This window comes from Ranitomeya imitator, chromosome 1 (assembly GCF_032444005.1).
Source record: "Ranitomeya imitator isolate aRanImi1 chromosome 1, aRanImi1.pri, whole genome shotgun sequence".
Classification (NCBI taxonomy): domain Eukaryota; kingdom Metazoa; phylum Chordata; class Amphibia; order Anura; family Dendrobatidae; genus Ranitomeya; species Ranitomeya imitator.
The window spans coordinates 1,131,084,179-1,131,101,073 of NC_091282.1; the positions used below are offsets into that span (position 1 = coordinate 1,131,084,179).

The 16,895-nt window shown below is 50.1% G+C and overlaps 1 protein-coding gene across 8 annotated transcripts in view; it reads left to right on the forward strand.

The window, feature by feature from the left end:
* The window catches only part of FRYL (FRY like transcription coactivator), a 409,884-nt gene that overhangs the window by 151,332 nt on the left and 241,657 nt on the right, over positions 1-16,895 (forward strand). For 2 of the 8 annotated variants that reach the window (XM_069744492.1, XM_069744497.1), the window contains exon 1: positions 8,196-8,667. The exons of the other annotated variants lie outside the window; for them this stretch is intronic. In XM_069744492.1, coding sequence (XP_069600593.1) covers positions 8,592-8,667 — 76 coding nt within the window. In that variant the 5' untranslated portion in view covers positions 8,196-8,591. Of the gene's footprint in view, positions 1-8,195; positions 8,668-16,895 lie in introns of those variants that run through there. 8 annotated transcript variants of the gene reach the window in all.

The following is a 16,895-nucleotide window of genomic DNA, read 5'->3' on the forward strand; positions in this document are numbered from 1 at the left end:
TTATTCGGACTCCCATGACAGCACTACGAGAGAGGGGATCCGCCCTTCAGGAACAGGAAACCTACAGAAACAAAAGGGCGGTACCTCTCCCCATGCATCAGTTGGTTTCCTGTTCCTGGAGGGGCAGGATCCTACAGATGAATCTCGTAGAATGGATCCCAGGCCGGCCGGTCGAATCAGGTAGCGGGGGGGTCTCCTACCTCGACCGGTGCGGAAGCTCCTGGAAGACATCACGGTGGTCCTGGCTGGACTGCACGTCAGTGATGTAGACAGCAGGGAGCAGAGTCCAGAGGATTCCTGATCTCCGTTAGCGCCGGCGCCGGTAAGTATATCGCTCCTTCGGTCCATGTGGTGGTGCAGCACGGTGGTGATGTAGCGGTGCCAGGAGGGGAACGCTATCCGGAACGCTGCTGCGTGCTCTTCGGCGTCCTGCATCGCTCTCAGCGTTAGCTGGAGCGTTTCCGGTGCAGTGACGTCGAGGGGGCGGAGTCAGCAGGCGTTTCCGGTCTCTGGGTGACTGCGCATGCGCAGTTCATCCAAGATGGCGGCGCCCATCGATCCTGAACGCCGGTCTCCTCACACACTGCGCTGACCCCCCAGATGTAGTCTCATCAGCCGGAACCAATAGGAGTGGCGCCAGGCAGCCTGCTGACCGGTTCTGAGGGGGATTTAAGCAGGAGCTGGGAATAGAGCTCTGCCTTTGGTCACATCCACATCATGGAGAGTGATGGTGAGCGGCAGCTTCAGTTGCCGGAGGACGTGCGACAAAAGCCCACGGAGAAGGAGCATGCCAGAAGTGACCAGTCCAGCCGTAAAAGCTCGTCCAAGCAGGGATCCAGAGCATCGACTGGCAAAGAACCCCCTCGTGTTCCGGTACCTTTTTTGGCGTACACTGGTAAGAGATCTACGTGAATGCTCACTCAGTGACGCGGGCCCCTTATACTTTGTCATTTTAGGGAAAGAAAAGTGCAAAGTCGAAACATAAGGAGTGTGCCCTGTGTGAAGTCCCGTTACCAGATTCTTATATTAAAAAATTATGCGCCTCCTGTATACAACAGACGGTGAGGTCTACAGGAGTGGAGGGGTTGAGTGACATCAGGCTAGATAGATGGTATCACCCTTATTGTCCTCCCCTAGGTAGCGGAAGAATCTGCTTCTACGGCTAATCTGCGTGAGATGATCCGTACAGAAGTAAGGGAATCCCTGCGGTCTATGTCCCAGGCGGGGAGTTCAAAACAGAGAACCTCGGTGATCTCTGATTCATCAGAGGAAGATAAGGCTGAAGGTTCCTATGGCTCAAATCTCTCTTCCTCGTCATCAGAAGAGGAATCTGGCCGATTCTGTCTGCCTCTGGACCGGGTAGATAAATTAGTTAAGTCGGTCAGAGGTACGATGGGCCTAGAAGAACCTAAGACTCCGCTTTCCCGTCAGCAACTAATGTTCAGTGGTTTGGAACACAAGAAGCGTAGGTCCTTCCCGGTGAATGATAAAATTCAAGACCTGATTCTCCGGGAATGGAAGAAACCGGAGAAGAAAGGCTCATTACCACCAGCCTTAAAACGCAGATATCCCTTTGAGGATACGACTGTGGATACCTGGGACAAGGCCCCTAAATTAGATGCTGCGGTAGCAAAGGCATCAAAAAAGGCCGCATTACCTTTCGAAGATATGGGATCCCTTAAAGACCCCCTTGACAGGAAGGCGGATACCTTCCTTAAAGGTACCTGGGAGATGGCAGCCGGATCATTGAGGCCAGCGGTGGCTGCGACTTGTACAGCCAGATCCCTAATGGTCTGGCTGGAACAGTTGGAATCCCAGCTTAAGGAAGGTGCTTCCAGAAGTTCCATTCTAAGTGCGCTTCCGGTGATTCAAGATGCTGCGGCTTTCCTGTCGGACGCGTCGGTCGATTCGGTCAGGATGGCGGCCAGAGCAGCAGGACTCTCCAACGCGGCTCGTAGAGCCCTGTGGTTGAAATGTTGGTCGGGTGACATTCAATCAAGGTCCAAATTATGCGCTATCCCATGCAAAGGGGAATACCTCTTCGGACCAACCTTGGATGACCTGCTTGAAAAGGCTGGAGATGACAAGAAAAAATTCCCGAGTTTGTCATCATCTTCTTATCGGCGTCCATTCAACAGGAGGAGATTTGGTCGCGGAAGGAAGCGCGCATCCTCACCCGCTAGAGAGAATTTTAGATGGGAGGATAGACGCAGGAGAGGTACGGGTTACATGTTCCGCCGTTCCTCAAAAGAACGTAAGAAACCGGACCAATGACTAGCGATCCCTGTGGGAGGGAGATTGTCAGCCTTCTCTTCCGCATGGTCTAACATCTCAAATAGTGACTGGGTCCGAGGTATTATTTCAGAAGGTCTGAAATTAGAATTTATTCACTGGCCTCGGGATAAATTTGTTAACCCCCTTACGTTCCTCCACTATTGAACAGACGGCTTTGGAGGCAGAAGTTGTGAGTTTATGCCTCAAAAACGTGCTGATTGAAGTTCCAGAGTCAGAAAGAGGGAGTGGATTCTACTCTCCCCTTTTTCTGATCCAGAAACCAGACAGATCATTTAGGACTATTATTAACCTTAAATCCCTGAATGAATACCTGGTTAAAGCCACATTTAAAATGGAGTCAATCAGCTCTGCAATTAAAATGTTGTTCAAACACTGCTTCATGGTAGTTGTGGACTTAAAAGATGCGTATTATCATGTTCCTATCCATGAAAACTTTCAGAGGTTTCTACGTGTGGCGGTGTCTATGGAGGGTATTGTTCGACATTTTCAATTTAGAGCCCTTCCCTTCGGCCTCTCAACGTCTCCCCGAGTATTCACTAAAGTAGTTGCGGAGGTCATGGCGCATTTACGTGAATCTGATATCCTCATAATTCCTTATCTGGATGATTTCCTGATAGTTGGGAACTCAGCAGACCATTGCCTTGCTCAGGTAAAAACAGCTATATCTAAGCTAGAGAATCTGGGCTGGATCGTGAATTATGAAAAATCCCGATTACAACCCCTAAAAAACCAGAGATTCCTAGGTCTGCTGTTAGATTCCGAGTCCCAACAATGCTGTCTTCCAACTGATAAACTGCGCCATATCCAACAACAGGTATTAAAAGCAATTAAAGAACCAACCATGACTCTTAGACAGGCTATGTCCTTGTTAGGTTCCCTAACTTCCTGTATTCCCGCCGTCCGTTGGGCCCAGTTCCACTCCAGACCTTTACAGTTTGACGTACTGAATTATGACAGAGTCTTACAGGGTTCCTTGCAGGGTCAGATGACATTGAGTCCAGAGGTTCTGACATCTCTTAGATGGTGGCTAAGGGAAGACAATCTGTCAGCAGGAGTTCCCTGGGTGACTCAAGTGACTCGGGTAGTTACGACGGACGCCAGCCCCACAGGGTGGGGGGCACACATGGGTGACGTGGTAGTCCAGGGTCTATGGGACCCCCAAACATCAGCCTCTTCTAATCAAAAGGAGTTGTTGGCGATTGAATTATCAATTAAGGAACTCCTCGTGTATCTACAGGGTCACCATGTCAAAATCCTCTCCGACAATCAGGTGGCAGTGGCCTACGTGAATCACCAAGGTGGAACACGCTCCGAGTCCCTGATGGAAATAGCGGACCGCCTGCTCCAGATAGCGGAAAAACATTTTCTATCTTTATCCGCAGTACATATAAAAGGGAAGGAAAATATAAAGGCGGACTTTCTAAGTCGAAACACCTTAAGACAAGGAGAGTGGTCTCTGAACACAAAAATCTTCAACCAGATTGTCCGCAGGTGGGGTCATCCAGAGGTGGACCTATTTGCCAACAAGGACAACAGAAAAACGAAAAAATTCTGTTCCTTGAATCCCAGGGAATATCCGCTGGTAGTGGATGCCTTCCTGATCAGATGGGATTTCCGGTTGGCTTATGCGTTTCCCCCGCTAAACCTGTTGCCTCTGGTGGTCAGAAAGATAAGGGAGGATCAAGCGAGAATCATACTGATCGCTCCGTTCTGGCCCCGAAGGGCTTGGTTCTCCTGGCTCAGGACCATGTCGGTGGAAGACCCCTGGGTACTGCCAGACATCCCGGACCTACTTCATCAAGGTCCGATCAACCATCCACAAGTGAAGGGTCTACATTTGACGGCTTGGTCTTTGATAGGTCACTGTTAAAAAACAGAGGATTTTCTCCAAACCTCATTGATACCCTTATGAAGAGTAGAAAACTCATAACAACTAAGATCTACTCTAGAACTTGGAGGAAGTTTCTGGCCTCTTCAAATTTTAATATCGAAGAGGGTTTACCAATTAACCAGATTCTAGAATTCCTGCAGAGAGGGCTAGAGCTAAATCTATCCACGAGTACGCTAAAAGTACAAGTCTCAGCCCTAGGGGCCTTATTTTCTTGCAACATTGCTGGTAATTATTGGGTATCAAGGTTCATCAAAGCAGCTAGTAGATCCAGACCTATACACAGGAATAGGTCAATGCCCTGGGATCTTAACCTAGTCCTCTCAGCCTTGACTAAAGAACCGTTTGAGCCTTTACATTCAGCCTCACTTAAATTACTATCCCTCAAAACAGCATTTTTGGTGGCAATTACATCTGCTCGTAGGGTAGGAGACATACAGGCTCTTTCTAGGCTGTCCCCCTATACAGAGTTTCTACAGGACAGAGTAGTCCTCAGACCAGATCCAGCTTACTTACCAAAAGTGGCCTCAGAATTTCATAGATCTCAGGAGATAGTTCTACCATCATTTCTCCCTAATCCTTCTAATTCCAAAGAGGAGTTACTCCATACGTTAGATGTTAGGAGATGTCTCTTAGAATATATATCAGTCACTGATGCTTGGAAGAGAGAGGAGGCGTTGTTTCTATCTTTCCAAGGTCCCAGGAAAGGTCTTAGAGTGTCGAAGTACACGCTAGCGAAGTGGATTAGGGAGGCTATCTCTCTGGCTTATACTGCAGGTGGAGGTCCAGCTCCGCAGAATCTGAGGGCACATTCCACTCGGGCCATGGCTGCATCCTGGGCTGAGAGATCTGGAGTTTCCATCGACCAGATATGTAAGGCAGCTACGTGGTCATCCCCTTCCACCTTTTTCAAGCACTATAGGTTGGACTTGGGGTTCTCTTCTGATCTCACCTTCGGGTTAAGGGTGCTACAGGCTATAGTCCCTCCCTAAGGTAGTTTACATCTCTGTAATTCTCTCGTAGTGCTGTCATGGGAGTCCGAATAAAGCATTAAGCTACTTACTGGTAGCGGCATTTTTCGGAGGCCCATGACAGCACCCTTAGTTCCCTCCCTATTCACGTGGGGGTTGCACTTCCCATAATGTATATAATGAGATAGATAGATCTCACGTGTGGTATATAGTTCATTATGATTATTTTTGGACATAAACTGTATATAATGTATGTTTGTGTGCTACTAACCGCGGTAGTCCTCTCAGGCTCTAATATACAACTGATGCATGGGGAGAGGTACCGCCCTTTTGTATCTGTAGGTTTCCTGTTCCTGAAGGGCGGATCCCCTCTCTCGTAGTGCTGTCATGGGCCTCCGAAAAATGCCGCTACCAGTAAGTAGCTTAATGCTTTCCAGACAGAGCAGTGGAGGGTTGGGGGGGTCCTCTGTCCTCGGGGGCTCCCTGTCTTGTCAGGTGAGGGCCCCCTGTCCTGAGGGGCAGCGGTGGTGGGGTTCAGCTCTCTGTCCTGTGGTGCAACCTTTGGTCAATGATGGGGGCTCTCTGTTCAGTGGGGCAGTGGTTGGGATCTGTCTTGTGAGGTAACAGTCGATTTGGGGGAGGGCTCTCTGCCCTGTGGGGCAGTGGTCGGGGCTCTCTGTCTTATGGGTCAGCGGTTGGGGGAGGACTCTGTCCTGTGGCAGCGGTAGGTCGAGGGGGCGCTCTGTCCTGTGAGGCAGCGGTTGGGGGGGACTGTGTCCTGTGAGGCAGCGGCTGGGGGGGACTGTGTCCTGTGAGGCAGCGGCTGGGGGGGGACTGTGTCCTGTGAGGCACTGTGTCCTGTGAGGCAGCGGCTGGAGGGGGACTGTGTCCTGTGAGGCAGCGGCTGGGGGGGACTGTGTCCTGTGAGGCAGCGGCTGGGGGGGACTGTGTCCTGTGAGGCAGCGGCTGGGGGGGACGGGGACTGTGTCCTGTGAGGCACTGTGTCCTGTGAGGCAGCGGCTGGGGGGGCACTGTGTCCTGTGAGGCTGTGGCTGGGGGGGGGGGACTGTGTCCTGTGAGGCACTGTGTCCTGTGAGGCAGCGGCTGGGGGGGGGACTGTGTCCTGTGAGGCACTGTGTCCTGTGAGGCAGCGGCTGGGGGGGCACTGTGTCCTGTGAGGCAGCGGCTGGGGGGGCACTGTGTCCTGTGAGGCAGCGGCTGGGGGGGGACTGTGTCCTGTGAGGCAGCGGCTGGGGGGGGGACTGTGTCCTGTGAGGCACTGTGTCCTGTGAGCCAGCGGCTGGGGGGGACTCTGTCCTGTGAGGCGGCGGTTGGGGGGGACTCTGTCCTGTGAGGCGGCGGTTGGGGGGGACTCTGTCCTGTGAGGCGGCGGTTGGGGGGGACTCTGTCCTGTGAGGCGGCGGTTGGGGGGGACTCTGTCCTGTGAGGCGGCGGTTGGGGGGACTCTGTCCTGTGAGGCAGCGGCTGGGGGGACTCTGTCCTGTGAGGCAGCGGTTGGGGGGGCTCTGTCCTGTGAGGCAGGAGTAGGGGGGGACTCTGTCCTGTGAGGCAGGAGTAGGGGGGGACTCTGTCCTGTGAGGCAGTGGCTGGGGGGGACTTCGTCCAGTGGGGCAGCGGTTGGGGGGGGGGGGGACTCTGTCCTGTGAGGCAGCGGTTTGGGGGGGACTCTGTCCTGTGGGGCAGCGGTTGGGGGGACTCTGTCCTGTGAGGCAGCGGTTTGGGGGGACTCTGTCCTGTGAGGCAGCGGTTGGGGGGACTTTGTCCAGTGAGGACAGGAGTAGGGGGGGGGGACTCTGTCCTGTGAGGCAGCGGCTGGGGGGACTCTGTCCTGTGAGGCAGCGGTTGGGGGGACTCTGTCCTGTGAGGCAGGAGTAGGGGGGGACTCTGTCCTGTGAGGCAGGAGTAGGGCGGGACTCTGTCCTGTGAGGCAGTGGCTGGGGGGGACTTCGTCCAGTGGGGCAGCGGTTGGGGGGGGGGGGACTCTGTCCTGTGAGGCAGCGGTTTGGGGGGACTCTGTCCTGTGGGGCAGCGGTTGGGGGGACTCTGTCCTGTGAGGCAGCGGTTGGGGGGGACTCTGTCCTGTGAGGCAGCGGTTTGGGGGGACTCTGTCCTGTGGGGCAGCGGTTGGGGGGACTTTGTCCAGTGAGGACAGGAGTAGGGGGGGGGGACTCTGTCCTGTGAGGCAGCAGCTGGGGGGGACTTCGTCCTGTGGGGCAGCGGTTGGGGGGGGGGACTCTGTCCTGTGGGGCAGCGGTTGGGGGGGGACTCTGTCCTGTGGGGCAGCGTTTGGGGGGACTCTGTCCTGTGAGGCAGCGGTTGGGGGGGACTCTGTCCTGTGAGGCAGCGGTTTGGGGGGACTCTGTCCTGTGGGGCAGCGGTTGGGGGGACTTTGTCCAGTGAGGACAGGAGTAAGGGGGGGGGACTCTGTCCTGTGAGGCAGCGGCTGGGGGGGACTTCGTCCTGTGGGGCAGCGGTTGGGGGGGGGACTCTGTCCTGTGGGGCAGCGGTTGGGGGGGGGGACTCTGTCCTGTGAGGCAGCTGTAGGGGGGACTCTGTCCTGTGAGGCAGCGGTTGGGGGGGACTTTGTCCTGTGAGGCAACGGCTGGGGGGACTCTGTCCTGTGGAGCAGTAGTCCAGAAGGAGGGGAGGACTCTGTTCGGTGGGGCAGCGGTCAGTCGAGGGCTCTATCCCTTTGGGGGGGCGGTGGGGGGCTCTCTGTCCTGTCAGGGGGCGGATCTGTCCTTTTGAGTGGTGGTGGGGGCTCTCTGTCCTGTCGGAGGGCAGTGGGGGGCTCTGTCCTGTCGGGGGGGGGGGGGGGGGGGTTTGGGGCTCTGTGTCCTGTCAGGGGGCGTCTTCCTTGTGCCCTCACATTAGTCTGTGGCAGAGCAGCTGAGCGCTAGTGCAGCCCCGCGTCCATGACGTCCCCCTCCCGTCCTGGAGGACACGGGCCTCGGTCAGTGGCGGGTGTGGAGGGAGCACGAGTGTGAGGCGGCAGCTGGGGGGAGACACATGAGCTCCTCACATTCTGCAGGAGCCGCGGACGGTGCCGGGACAGCGGCTGTTCTCTCCCCGCCTGCAGGGCCATGCCGGCCGCCGGGTGACATCACGTCCTTGACATCATCCCGGCACAAAACTTGAGTGTTCCCCCGAGCTGCCGCCTCGTCGGTCCCAGTCCTGCACCGCTTCTCCCGCCTCGTCGGTCCCAGTCCTGCACCGCTTCTCCCGCCTCGTCGGTCCCAGTCCTGCACCGCTTCTCCCGCCTCGTCGGTCCCAGTCCTGCACCGCTTCTCCGGTCTCTGTGCGTCACTGACACTGCGTGTAATGAAGCCGCAGCACCGGAGCTGACAGGCAGCGGACCACCACCCCCAGCTGCGGCGGAGAGCGGACCACGACCCCCAGCAGCGACCCCCGGAGACATGATGCTGAGCCTCCAGGACTCCGTGTTCTTCGAGATCAGTATAAAGTCTCTGCTGAAGTCATGGAGCAGCAGCTGTGAGTACAGGTCACCTTCTCCGCCATCAGCTGTGCAGGAGGCGAGGGGTTAATGCTCGGTGCTGGCAGCGTTATACCGGGCGCTCTGCCTGCAGCAGTCCTGCAGGTGCCGCACTGGTGACGGAAAGGTTAATGGCGCGTCTTGTGTGCGGGATTCCTGGCTGTGTCGGATACGTGTCTGTATGAGAGCTGCCATTAGTAATTACCGGCCCTATCAGTATGGCGCCCGCATGATGTGTAGCGATGGTCACACTGCCATGGGTCCTGATGGAGCCCCCCAGCCCCCAGTATGGGAAGGTGGGTGCACACTCAGCCTTTTTTGCTGCTCTCAAAAACTTGGAGATTCCGCTCCAAACCCCCAGCAGAAAGACAGTGTGACATCATACCGCAAAAAAAAGAAAAACTTCACGAAAAGCATGTTCTGAAGTAATTTTTGCTTGCCATATTTTTTTTTTTTGACCATCTTAGAAATCATCCGGCGAACCTATCGTAATCCCCCCACACTCATGGGAGAGCAGGGGTCCGTGATGGGGATGCCCCCAGTCAGAATCCGATGTCATGGCCACAATATTGTATGGCAGCGGTGCCCACCCAACAGTTTTCCACAGTACCGTACATGACTTATTAAAATGACGACGTGTGCAGATTTCGGAAACCTCATAGGCTTTGCTGGGACTGTAAAACGCAGCTGAAAATTGGCATAAAAAAAGCAGCAAAAAGCGATGTGTGAACTGTGCCTGATACTTTCCTCTGATTGTTCCTCTCCTGATGTGAAATACTGACTCGTGGCCGGACTATGAGATCCGGTGAGGCTCCTGTGATGGTGCGGACATTGCCTTGTGATGATATTTTGGTCTTCTAGAAGGTGATGAAGGCCGCAGGGTTTAGTGATGGGTCTGTCTATGTAGGAGCTGATGTGCTTTGGTCGCAGGGATCCCTGTGGGGTAACGCACCCACTTTCCTACAATCCGTAAGGATGACCATGGACAAGTTGGCCAGGACAGTCCGTTTTGACCATTTTAGCCAACCATCAGATTACAGATATCGATCAGTGTAGAGGTGGCCTAATAGCCGTAGCCGCTTGTGTGTGGCCTAGTCGGGGTCTGTTCTGTATCCCCTGGGATGTATGGAGTGCTCCGTCACATGAGCGATGTATAAAGGGTAAAGCCCCTCCGCTTGCATCTGATAAATGATAAAGTGCTGTATGAATGTGATCTGTTTTGTGATTATCACCGCAGATCCGGGGGGAAACTTGAAGTCAGCTGAATTTCATGGCAGCGAGTCCACCTCCATAACACAAAAAGTGATGCCGGCCAGCTTTACCGGCGTGCTTAGCCAACAATATGGGTGCTGTGCTGGGCAGCGCGAGATTGCAGTTACAGCGCTTTGTCTTTCACAAATAACAATGAGGTGACATTCACGTGCCCTGTGCACAGGATGCCGCACCAGTACTTTGTTGTTTACCTCATTATGAGATCACTAATGCAGATACATAGTAATCCCCCACACCTTAGTACCAATAGTCACCCATCAGTTATCGATAAAGTCCCTGATCTTGGATGCCGTTATCATGTATGATTGGGGATTCGCAGTTGGATGTCCTTTACTGCCTAATAGTGCAGCGCTGCAGAATATGTTGGCGCTATATAAATAAAATTATTACTCATTCTGTTTTGGTTCCTTTTCTGATATATTTGCTGTCAGTAAATGGACACATATCTGTTTACATTCAGATGATGAAATCCCAGAGAGCCTAAGTATTTCTCACAAAGTTTGCTACAGTGTATCTAGTCAACACATTACTGTAGTGAAACTTCCCAGACTCCAGATTTATAGTTTTTACTTCTAATTGGCTCATGTAAAGTTGCTTAGACTGGATACATTGTAGCAGACTGTCAGCTGTGAGAAGCATCACGTTACAATGTTGTGTTCTCCTTGTAGAGATGTGTGTAATGACCCTAAAAATTTGTACAAAAAAGTTTTTTTGTATTTTTTTAAATATGGTCATATGTGACTCCTTCAGCCTTTTACTGTTTTCAGTGGTGTCTCACCACATAGGCCAATGATTGTCTGCAGCGGTTATTTGCCTGTACGATTTGTCAGTGTTTCAGCCCAACCAGGTAGGTTTATTGTGCTCCTGTATTGGAGCTTAAAACCCTTCATGACCTATGACGTACCCGAGTATAAGCCACCCCCCTAATTTTGCCACAAAAAACTGGGAAAACTTAATGACTCGAGTATAAGCCTAGGGTGGAAAATGCAGCAGCTACCGATAAATGTCAAAAGTAAAAATAGATGCCAATAAAAGTAATATTAATTGAGACATCAGTAGGTTGTGTTTTTGAATATCCATATTGAATCAGGAGCCCCATATAATACTCCATAAAGTTTGATGGGCCCAATAAGATGCTCCATATTAAAATATGCCCCATATAATCCTGCATAAAGGGTAATAAGGGTTCTGTAATATGCTCCATATAGTCACTTGCCCCATATAGTGCTGCACAAGTGTTATGGCCCCATAAGATGCTCCATATAGTCACTTGCCCCATATAGTGCTGCACAAGTGTTATGGCCCCATAAGATGCTCCATATAGTCACTTGCCCCATTATAGTGCTGCACAAGTGTTATGGCCCCATAAGATGCTCCATACAGCCACTTGCCCCATTATAGTGCTGCACAAGTGTTATGGCCCCATAAGATGCTTCATACAGCCACTTGCTCCATTATAGTGCTGCACAAGTGTTATGGCCCCATAAGATGCTTCATACAGCCACTTGCCCCATTATAGTGCTGCACAAGTGTTATGGCCCCATAAGATGCTCCGTACAGTCACTTGCCCCATTATAGTGCTGCACAAGTGTTATGGCCCCATAAGATGCTCCGTACAGTCACTTTCCCCATATGCTTTTGCTGCGATAAAAAAATAATAATCACATACTCACCTCTCTTCGCTCAGGATCCCCGGCGCTTTCACTAGTTACCTGCTCCTCGTGCGGCTCCGTCTTCGGCACTGACGTTCAGCAGAGGGCACGCACTGACTACGTCACCGCGCCCTCTGACCTGAGCGTCACTGCCAGTGGACCCTGAAGACTGAGCCGCACCGGACCGAGGAGAGGTAAATATCGCGCAGCGCTGTGCTCCCCTCCCCGTATACTCACCTGCTCATTGCGCGGTGTCCCTGCTTCTTCCACCGCTGCATCTTCTTCCTGTATTGAGCGGTCACCATTACCGCTCATTACAGAAATGAATATGCGGCTCCACCCTATGGGAGGTGGAGCCGCATATTCATTACTGTAATGAGTGGTACCATGTGACCGCTCAGTACAGGAAGAATCTGCAGTGCTGGAAGAAGCAGGGACCGCATCGGGAGTAGGTGAGATTAATTACACCCCCCCTCCCCTGCCGACCCCTGGGTATGACTCGAGTATAAGCCGAGAGGGGGACTTTCAGCCCAAAAAAGTGGGCTGAAAATCTTGGCTTATACTCGAGTATATACGGTATATATACAGTACAGACCAAAAGTTTGGACACACCTTCTTATTTAAAGATTTTTCTGTATTTTCAGAACTATGAAAATTGTACATTTACACTGAAGGCATCAAAACTATGAATTAACACATATGGAAGTATATACTTAACAATAGTGTGAAACAACTGAAAATGTCTTATATTCTAGGTTCTTCAAAGTAGCCACCTTTTACTTTGACTGCTTTGGACACTCTTGGCATTCTCTTGATGAGCTTCAAGAGGTAGTCACCGGGAATGGTCTTCCAACAATCTTGAAGGAGTTCCCAGAGATGCTTAGCACTTGTTGGTCCTTTTGCCTTCACTCTGCGGTCCAGCTCACCTCAAACCATCTCAATTGGGTTCAGGTCTGGTGACTGTGGAGGCCATGTCATCTGGCGTAACACCCCATCACTCTGCTTCTTGTACACAGCCTGGAGGTGTGTTTGGGGTCATTGTCCTGTTGAAAAATAAATGATGGTCCAACTAAACGCAAACTGGATGGAATAGCATGCCACTGCAAGATGCTGTGATTGCTATGCTGGTTCAGTATGCCTTCAGTTTTGAATAAATCCCCAACAGTGTCACCAGCAAAGCACCCCCACACCATCACACCTCCTCCATGCTTCACGGTGGGAACCAGGCATGTAGAGTCCATCCGTTCACCTTTTCTGCGTCGCACAAAGACACGGTGGTTGGAACCAAAGATCTCAAATTTGGACTCATCAGACCAAAGCACAGATTTCCACTGGTCTAATGTCCATTCCTTGTGTTCTTTAGCCCAAACAAGTCTCTTCTGCTTGTTGCCTGTCCTTAGCAGTGGTTTCCTAGCAGCTATTTTACCATGAAGGCCTGCTGCACAAAGTCTCCTCTTAACAGTTGTTGTAGAGATGTGTCTGCTGCTAGAACTCTGTGTGGCATTGTCCTGGTCTCTAATCTGAGCTGCTGTTAACCTGCGATTTCTGAGGCTGGTGACTTATCCTCAGAAGCAGAGGTGACTCTTGGTCTTCCTTTCCTGGGGCGGTCTTCATGTGAGCCAGTTTCTTTGTAGCGCTTGATGGTTTTTGCCACTGCACTTGGGGACACTTTCAAAGTTTTCCCAATATTTCAGACTGACTGACCTTCATTTCTTAAAGTAATGATGGGCACTCGTTTTTCTTTACTTAGCTGCTTTTTTCTTGCCATAATACAAATTCTAACAGTCTATTCCGTAGGACTATCAGCTGTGTATCCACCAGACTTCTGCTCAAAACAACTGATGGTCCCAACCCCATTTATAAGGCAAGAAATCCCACTTATTAAACCTGACAGGGCACACCTGTGAAGTGAAAACCATTCCCGGTGACTACCTCTTGACGCTCATCAAGAGAATGCCAAGAGTGTGCAAAGCAGTCATCAAAGCAAAAGGTGGCTACTTTGAAGAACCTAGAATATAAGACATATTTTCAGTTTCACACTTTTTTGTTCAGTATATAATTCCACATGTGTTAATTCATAGTTTTGATGCCTTCAGTGTGAATTTACAATTTTCATAGTCATGAAAATGTAGGAAAATCTTTAAATGAGAAGGTGTGTCCAAACTTTTGGTCTGTACTGTATGTTGTGTCATGTCTCCCCCCTTTCATGCGGGCTCCAGTACTGAGCCCGCATGTTCTCCAGCAGATGATGGCTGATCTGATCAACTGTCATGTGCCCCTAACAGCTGCGGGTGGAATTGCCATCCACCTGCGGCTGTTAACATGTTAAATGCCACTGCCAATCTTTGACAGCGGCATTTAACATTATTGCATCAGAAGTGCGTGACTAACCTCGCACATCGGCACCGATGGCTTGGCATGACAACGGGAGGGTAGCAGGAAACCCCCACGCTTGTCATTGCAGATCTGCTATGAGCGCCACCCGATGGCCTGTGGTCGTAGTAGATGAGCATTTCTGTTACACATAACAGGGCTACATCTCCGCTGTGTGTAGCACGAGAGATCAGAAGATCGCAGCTTCAAGTGTCCATAGGTCATAGCGTCATGTCTGCCCCATTCTAAATAAAACAAATTTAAAAAAACACGTGGTATCGCCGTGTTCAGAAAAGTCCAATCTATCAAAATCTAAAAAAAATTAATCCAGTCAGTAAATGGTGTTTAAAAAAACAAACAAACAAAAAAAAACTAAACGCCAGAATTACAATTTTTTTAAATCGCTGCAACATTACAACAAAATCCAATGTTTTGATCGTCTATAATTGTATCAACCTCAATATGGTACCGATAAAACGACAGCTCGCCGTACAAAAAATAAGCCCTCACCCAGCCCCAGATCATAAAAATGGAGATGCTACAGGTCTCAGAAAATGGCGCCATTTTTTTTTTTTACTTTGGACTTTTTATTCACCACTTAAAAAAGAACCTAGACAAGTTTGGTGTCTACAAACTCGTAATGACCTGGAGAATCATATCCTTAGCTCAGTTTTAGCATTTAGGGTATGTGCAGATGATCAGTGAAGGCTGCGGGTTGGATGCTGCGTCCAACCTTCAGTGTCCAGATGTTACAGCATGACGGGATTTCTAGAAATCGCATGTCCACTATGCGTCCAGAGGGGCTTCAGCTCACTCGCCGAGACGGATATGCGGCGCGACTCTCCAGACTGCAGCGTGTAAATTTCTCTTGCCCACATGTGGATTCACCTGCGTTAAATAGACTGCAGCGCTTTGGACGCAGCGAACATGTTCTGCACCCAATGTGCTGGTAGTTCCGGATGGTGTGCACCTATCCTTAGTGAACATGGTTAAAATTTACTCTTTTTGCAATTTCACCGCACTTGGATTTTTACTTGGATTTTTTTTCCCCGTTTTCCAGTACATTATATGGTAGTCAATGGTGTCATTCCAAAGTGCAACTCGTCCTGCAAATAAAACAAACACTCACATGGCCATTTTGATAGAAAAATAAAAAAAGTTATGCCTCCAGGAAGAAAATGGTTGTGGAGGTGGGGTGATGAGTATCTACAGTATTAGCTATTTGGCAAACACATGCGTGTTGGACTCTTGTTCCTGCTTATCTGTCACTGTATATATGGCGGCAATCACCCGAGGAATGAGCACAATGCTCGCTCTTCTGGTTATCAGATCGTTTATGCCAGCCAAAAAAAACAAACATTATTATTGTCAGCACATGGTCCTGTTTAAAAGGAACCTGATGTGTATAATAACACACTATTAACCTGCAGATGTATGTTAATCTGCTGGTTAGTAGCATCTGACACCGTGTGGAGCCCCGCTGCTGGGAGGAAATTAACTTTATTTCTGAACCTGTCTCTTGCTATATAATCTGAGAGCACCATGTTGTAGGGGAAGAGTCTGATTACAGAGATGTGTCACTTACTGGGCTGTGTTTTGCTGTTTCAGTACAATCAGTGTTTTATCAGCAGGAGATTATCACTACGTGCCACCTGTCCACCTCACCACCAGTGATTAGCAGCTCTCTGTCACTATACGATGTATACAAGAAGCTCTGGTGTAGGCCGGGGTTGTACACCACTCAACAACTGAGCTCTGCTACATCTGCAATGAGAGTACTGTGACTCTTATCACAACTGCTGCACCCAGTAATCTAAGTGACACATCGTCACTGGAATCATCGTGCTGCTGTCAGATTACATATCAGAAAGCTGCTGACAGATTACCTTTAACAGGCGACTTATTGTCAGTTACCGCTGCTGGGGAATGTTAGGAGTCCCATAAGTAATATAGTAATTTAATTATATTTGAAATTAATATCCCAAATTACCGTGAAGTGGTCGGCACAGCGTGTGGTCTTCACAATGAGGTGGTGTCACTATATTTCTGTAGAGAACCCCCCACAAGTTGCCGTCTGGTCACTGAGCCCCCATATTTCCGTTGGATACATCTGATCACACTTCTATGACTTGCCGAATTCACGTGTCCTACAGGATTCCCTGCATGCTGCATCTGTTTCTTGGAAAGTGATTATTACTATTGGGCTCATTCTTATTGCTCCATTTTCCCTCAACAGTAAATCTTCCGACTGAAACAGAAACATGTGAAGGGAATACCATTTTACAGTAGATTTCGGACATTTAATGGGCTTGTTCATACACTGCGGTTTTCTTTCTGCGGTTTTAATGCGTGTTTAAGGGTGAAAAAATGCAGTGTTTTTCCAGTACCAGCAAAGTAAGATTTCTGAATTCTCAGCACAATCTGCTTCATTTTTGCTTGTATACTTGAACCATGAAAGCGTGTTTTTTTTTTTCCCCAGTTCTGCAGCAGGTAATGTCTTTTATCTTTCTGCAGCGTTTTTCACCCATTGAAATGAATAGGAAAAAAAAGCACAAGTTAAAACTGGTAAAATCAGCACTTCTTTTGTGTGTTTTTGATGTTTCTTCTCCATCTATTTGGATGGGTGAAAAATCCTGAAAGGATTGCCGTGCCCCAGATGTGAAGAATAAGGGCAGTGTGTGCAGGAGACCCCGGTAATCAGTCACTCTGCTGGTACTATAAAACGCTGGATAGTGTTTTTTTTTTTTCACAATAAGAAACCCATCAAAAATTCAACATGTGCCCGTACCCTAAGGATGATTTCTCTTTTTCCCCTGGTGCATGTGACCAGGAGACAGTCCTACTCCAGAGATCTGTAGAAGCATGCACATTTATTTTGCTTGCTTGAAGCGGCCCCCAATGAACTCCGCTCCTGACAAGGCACTGTCCAA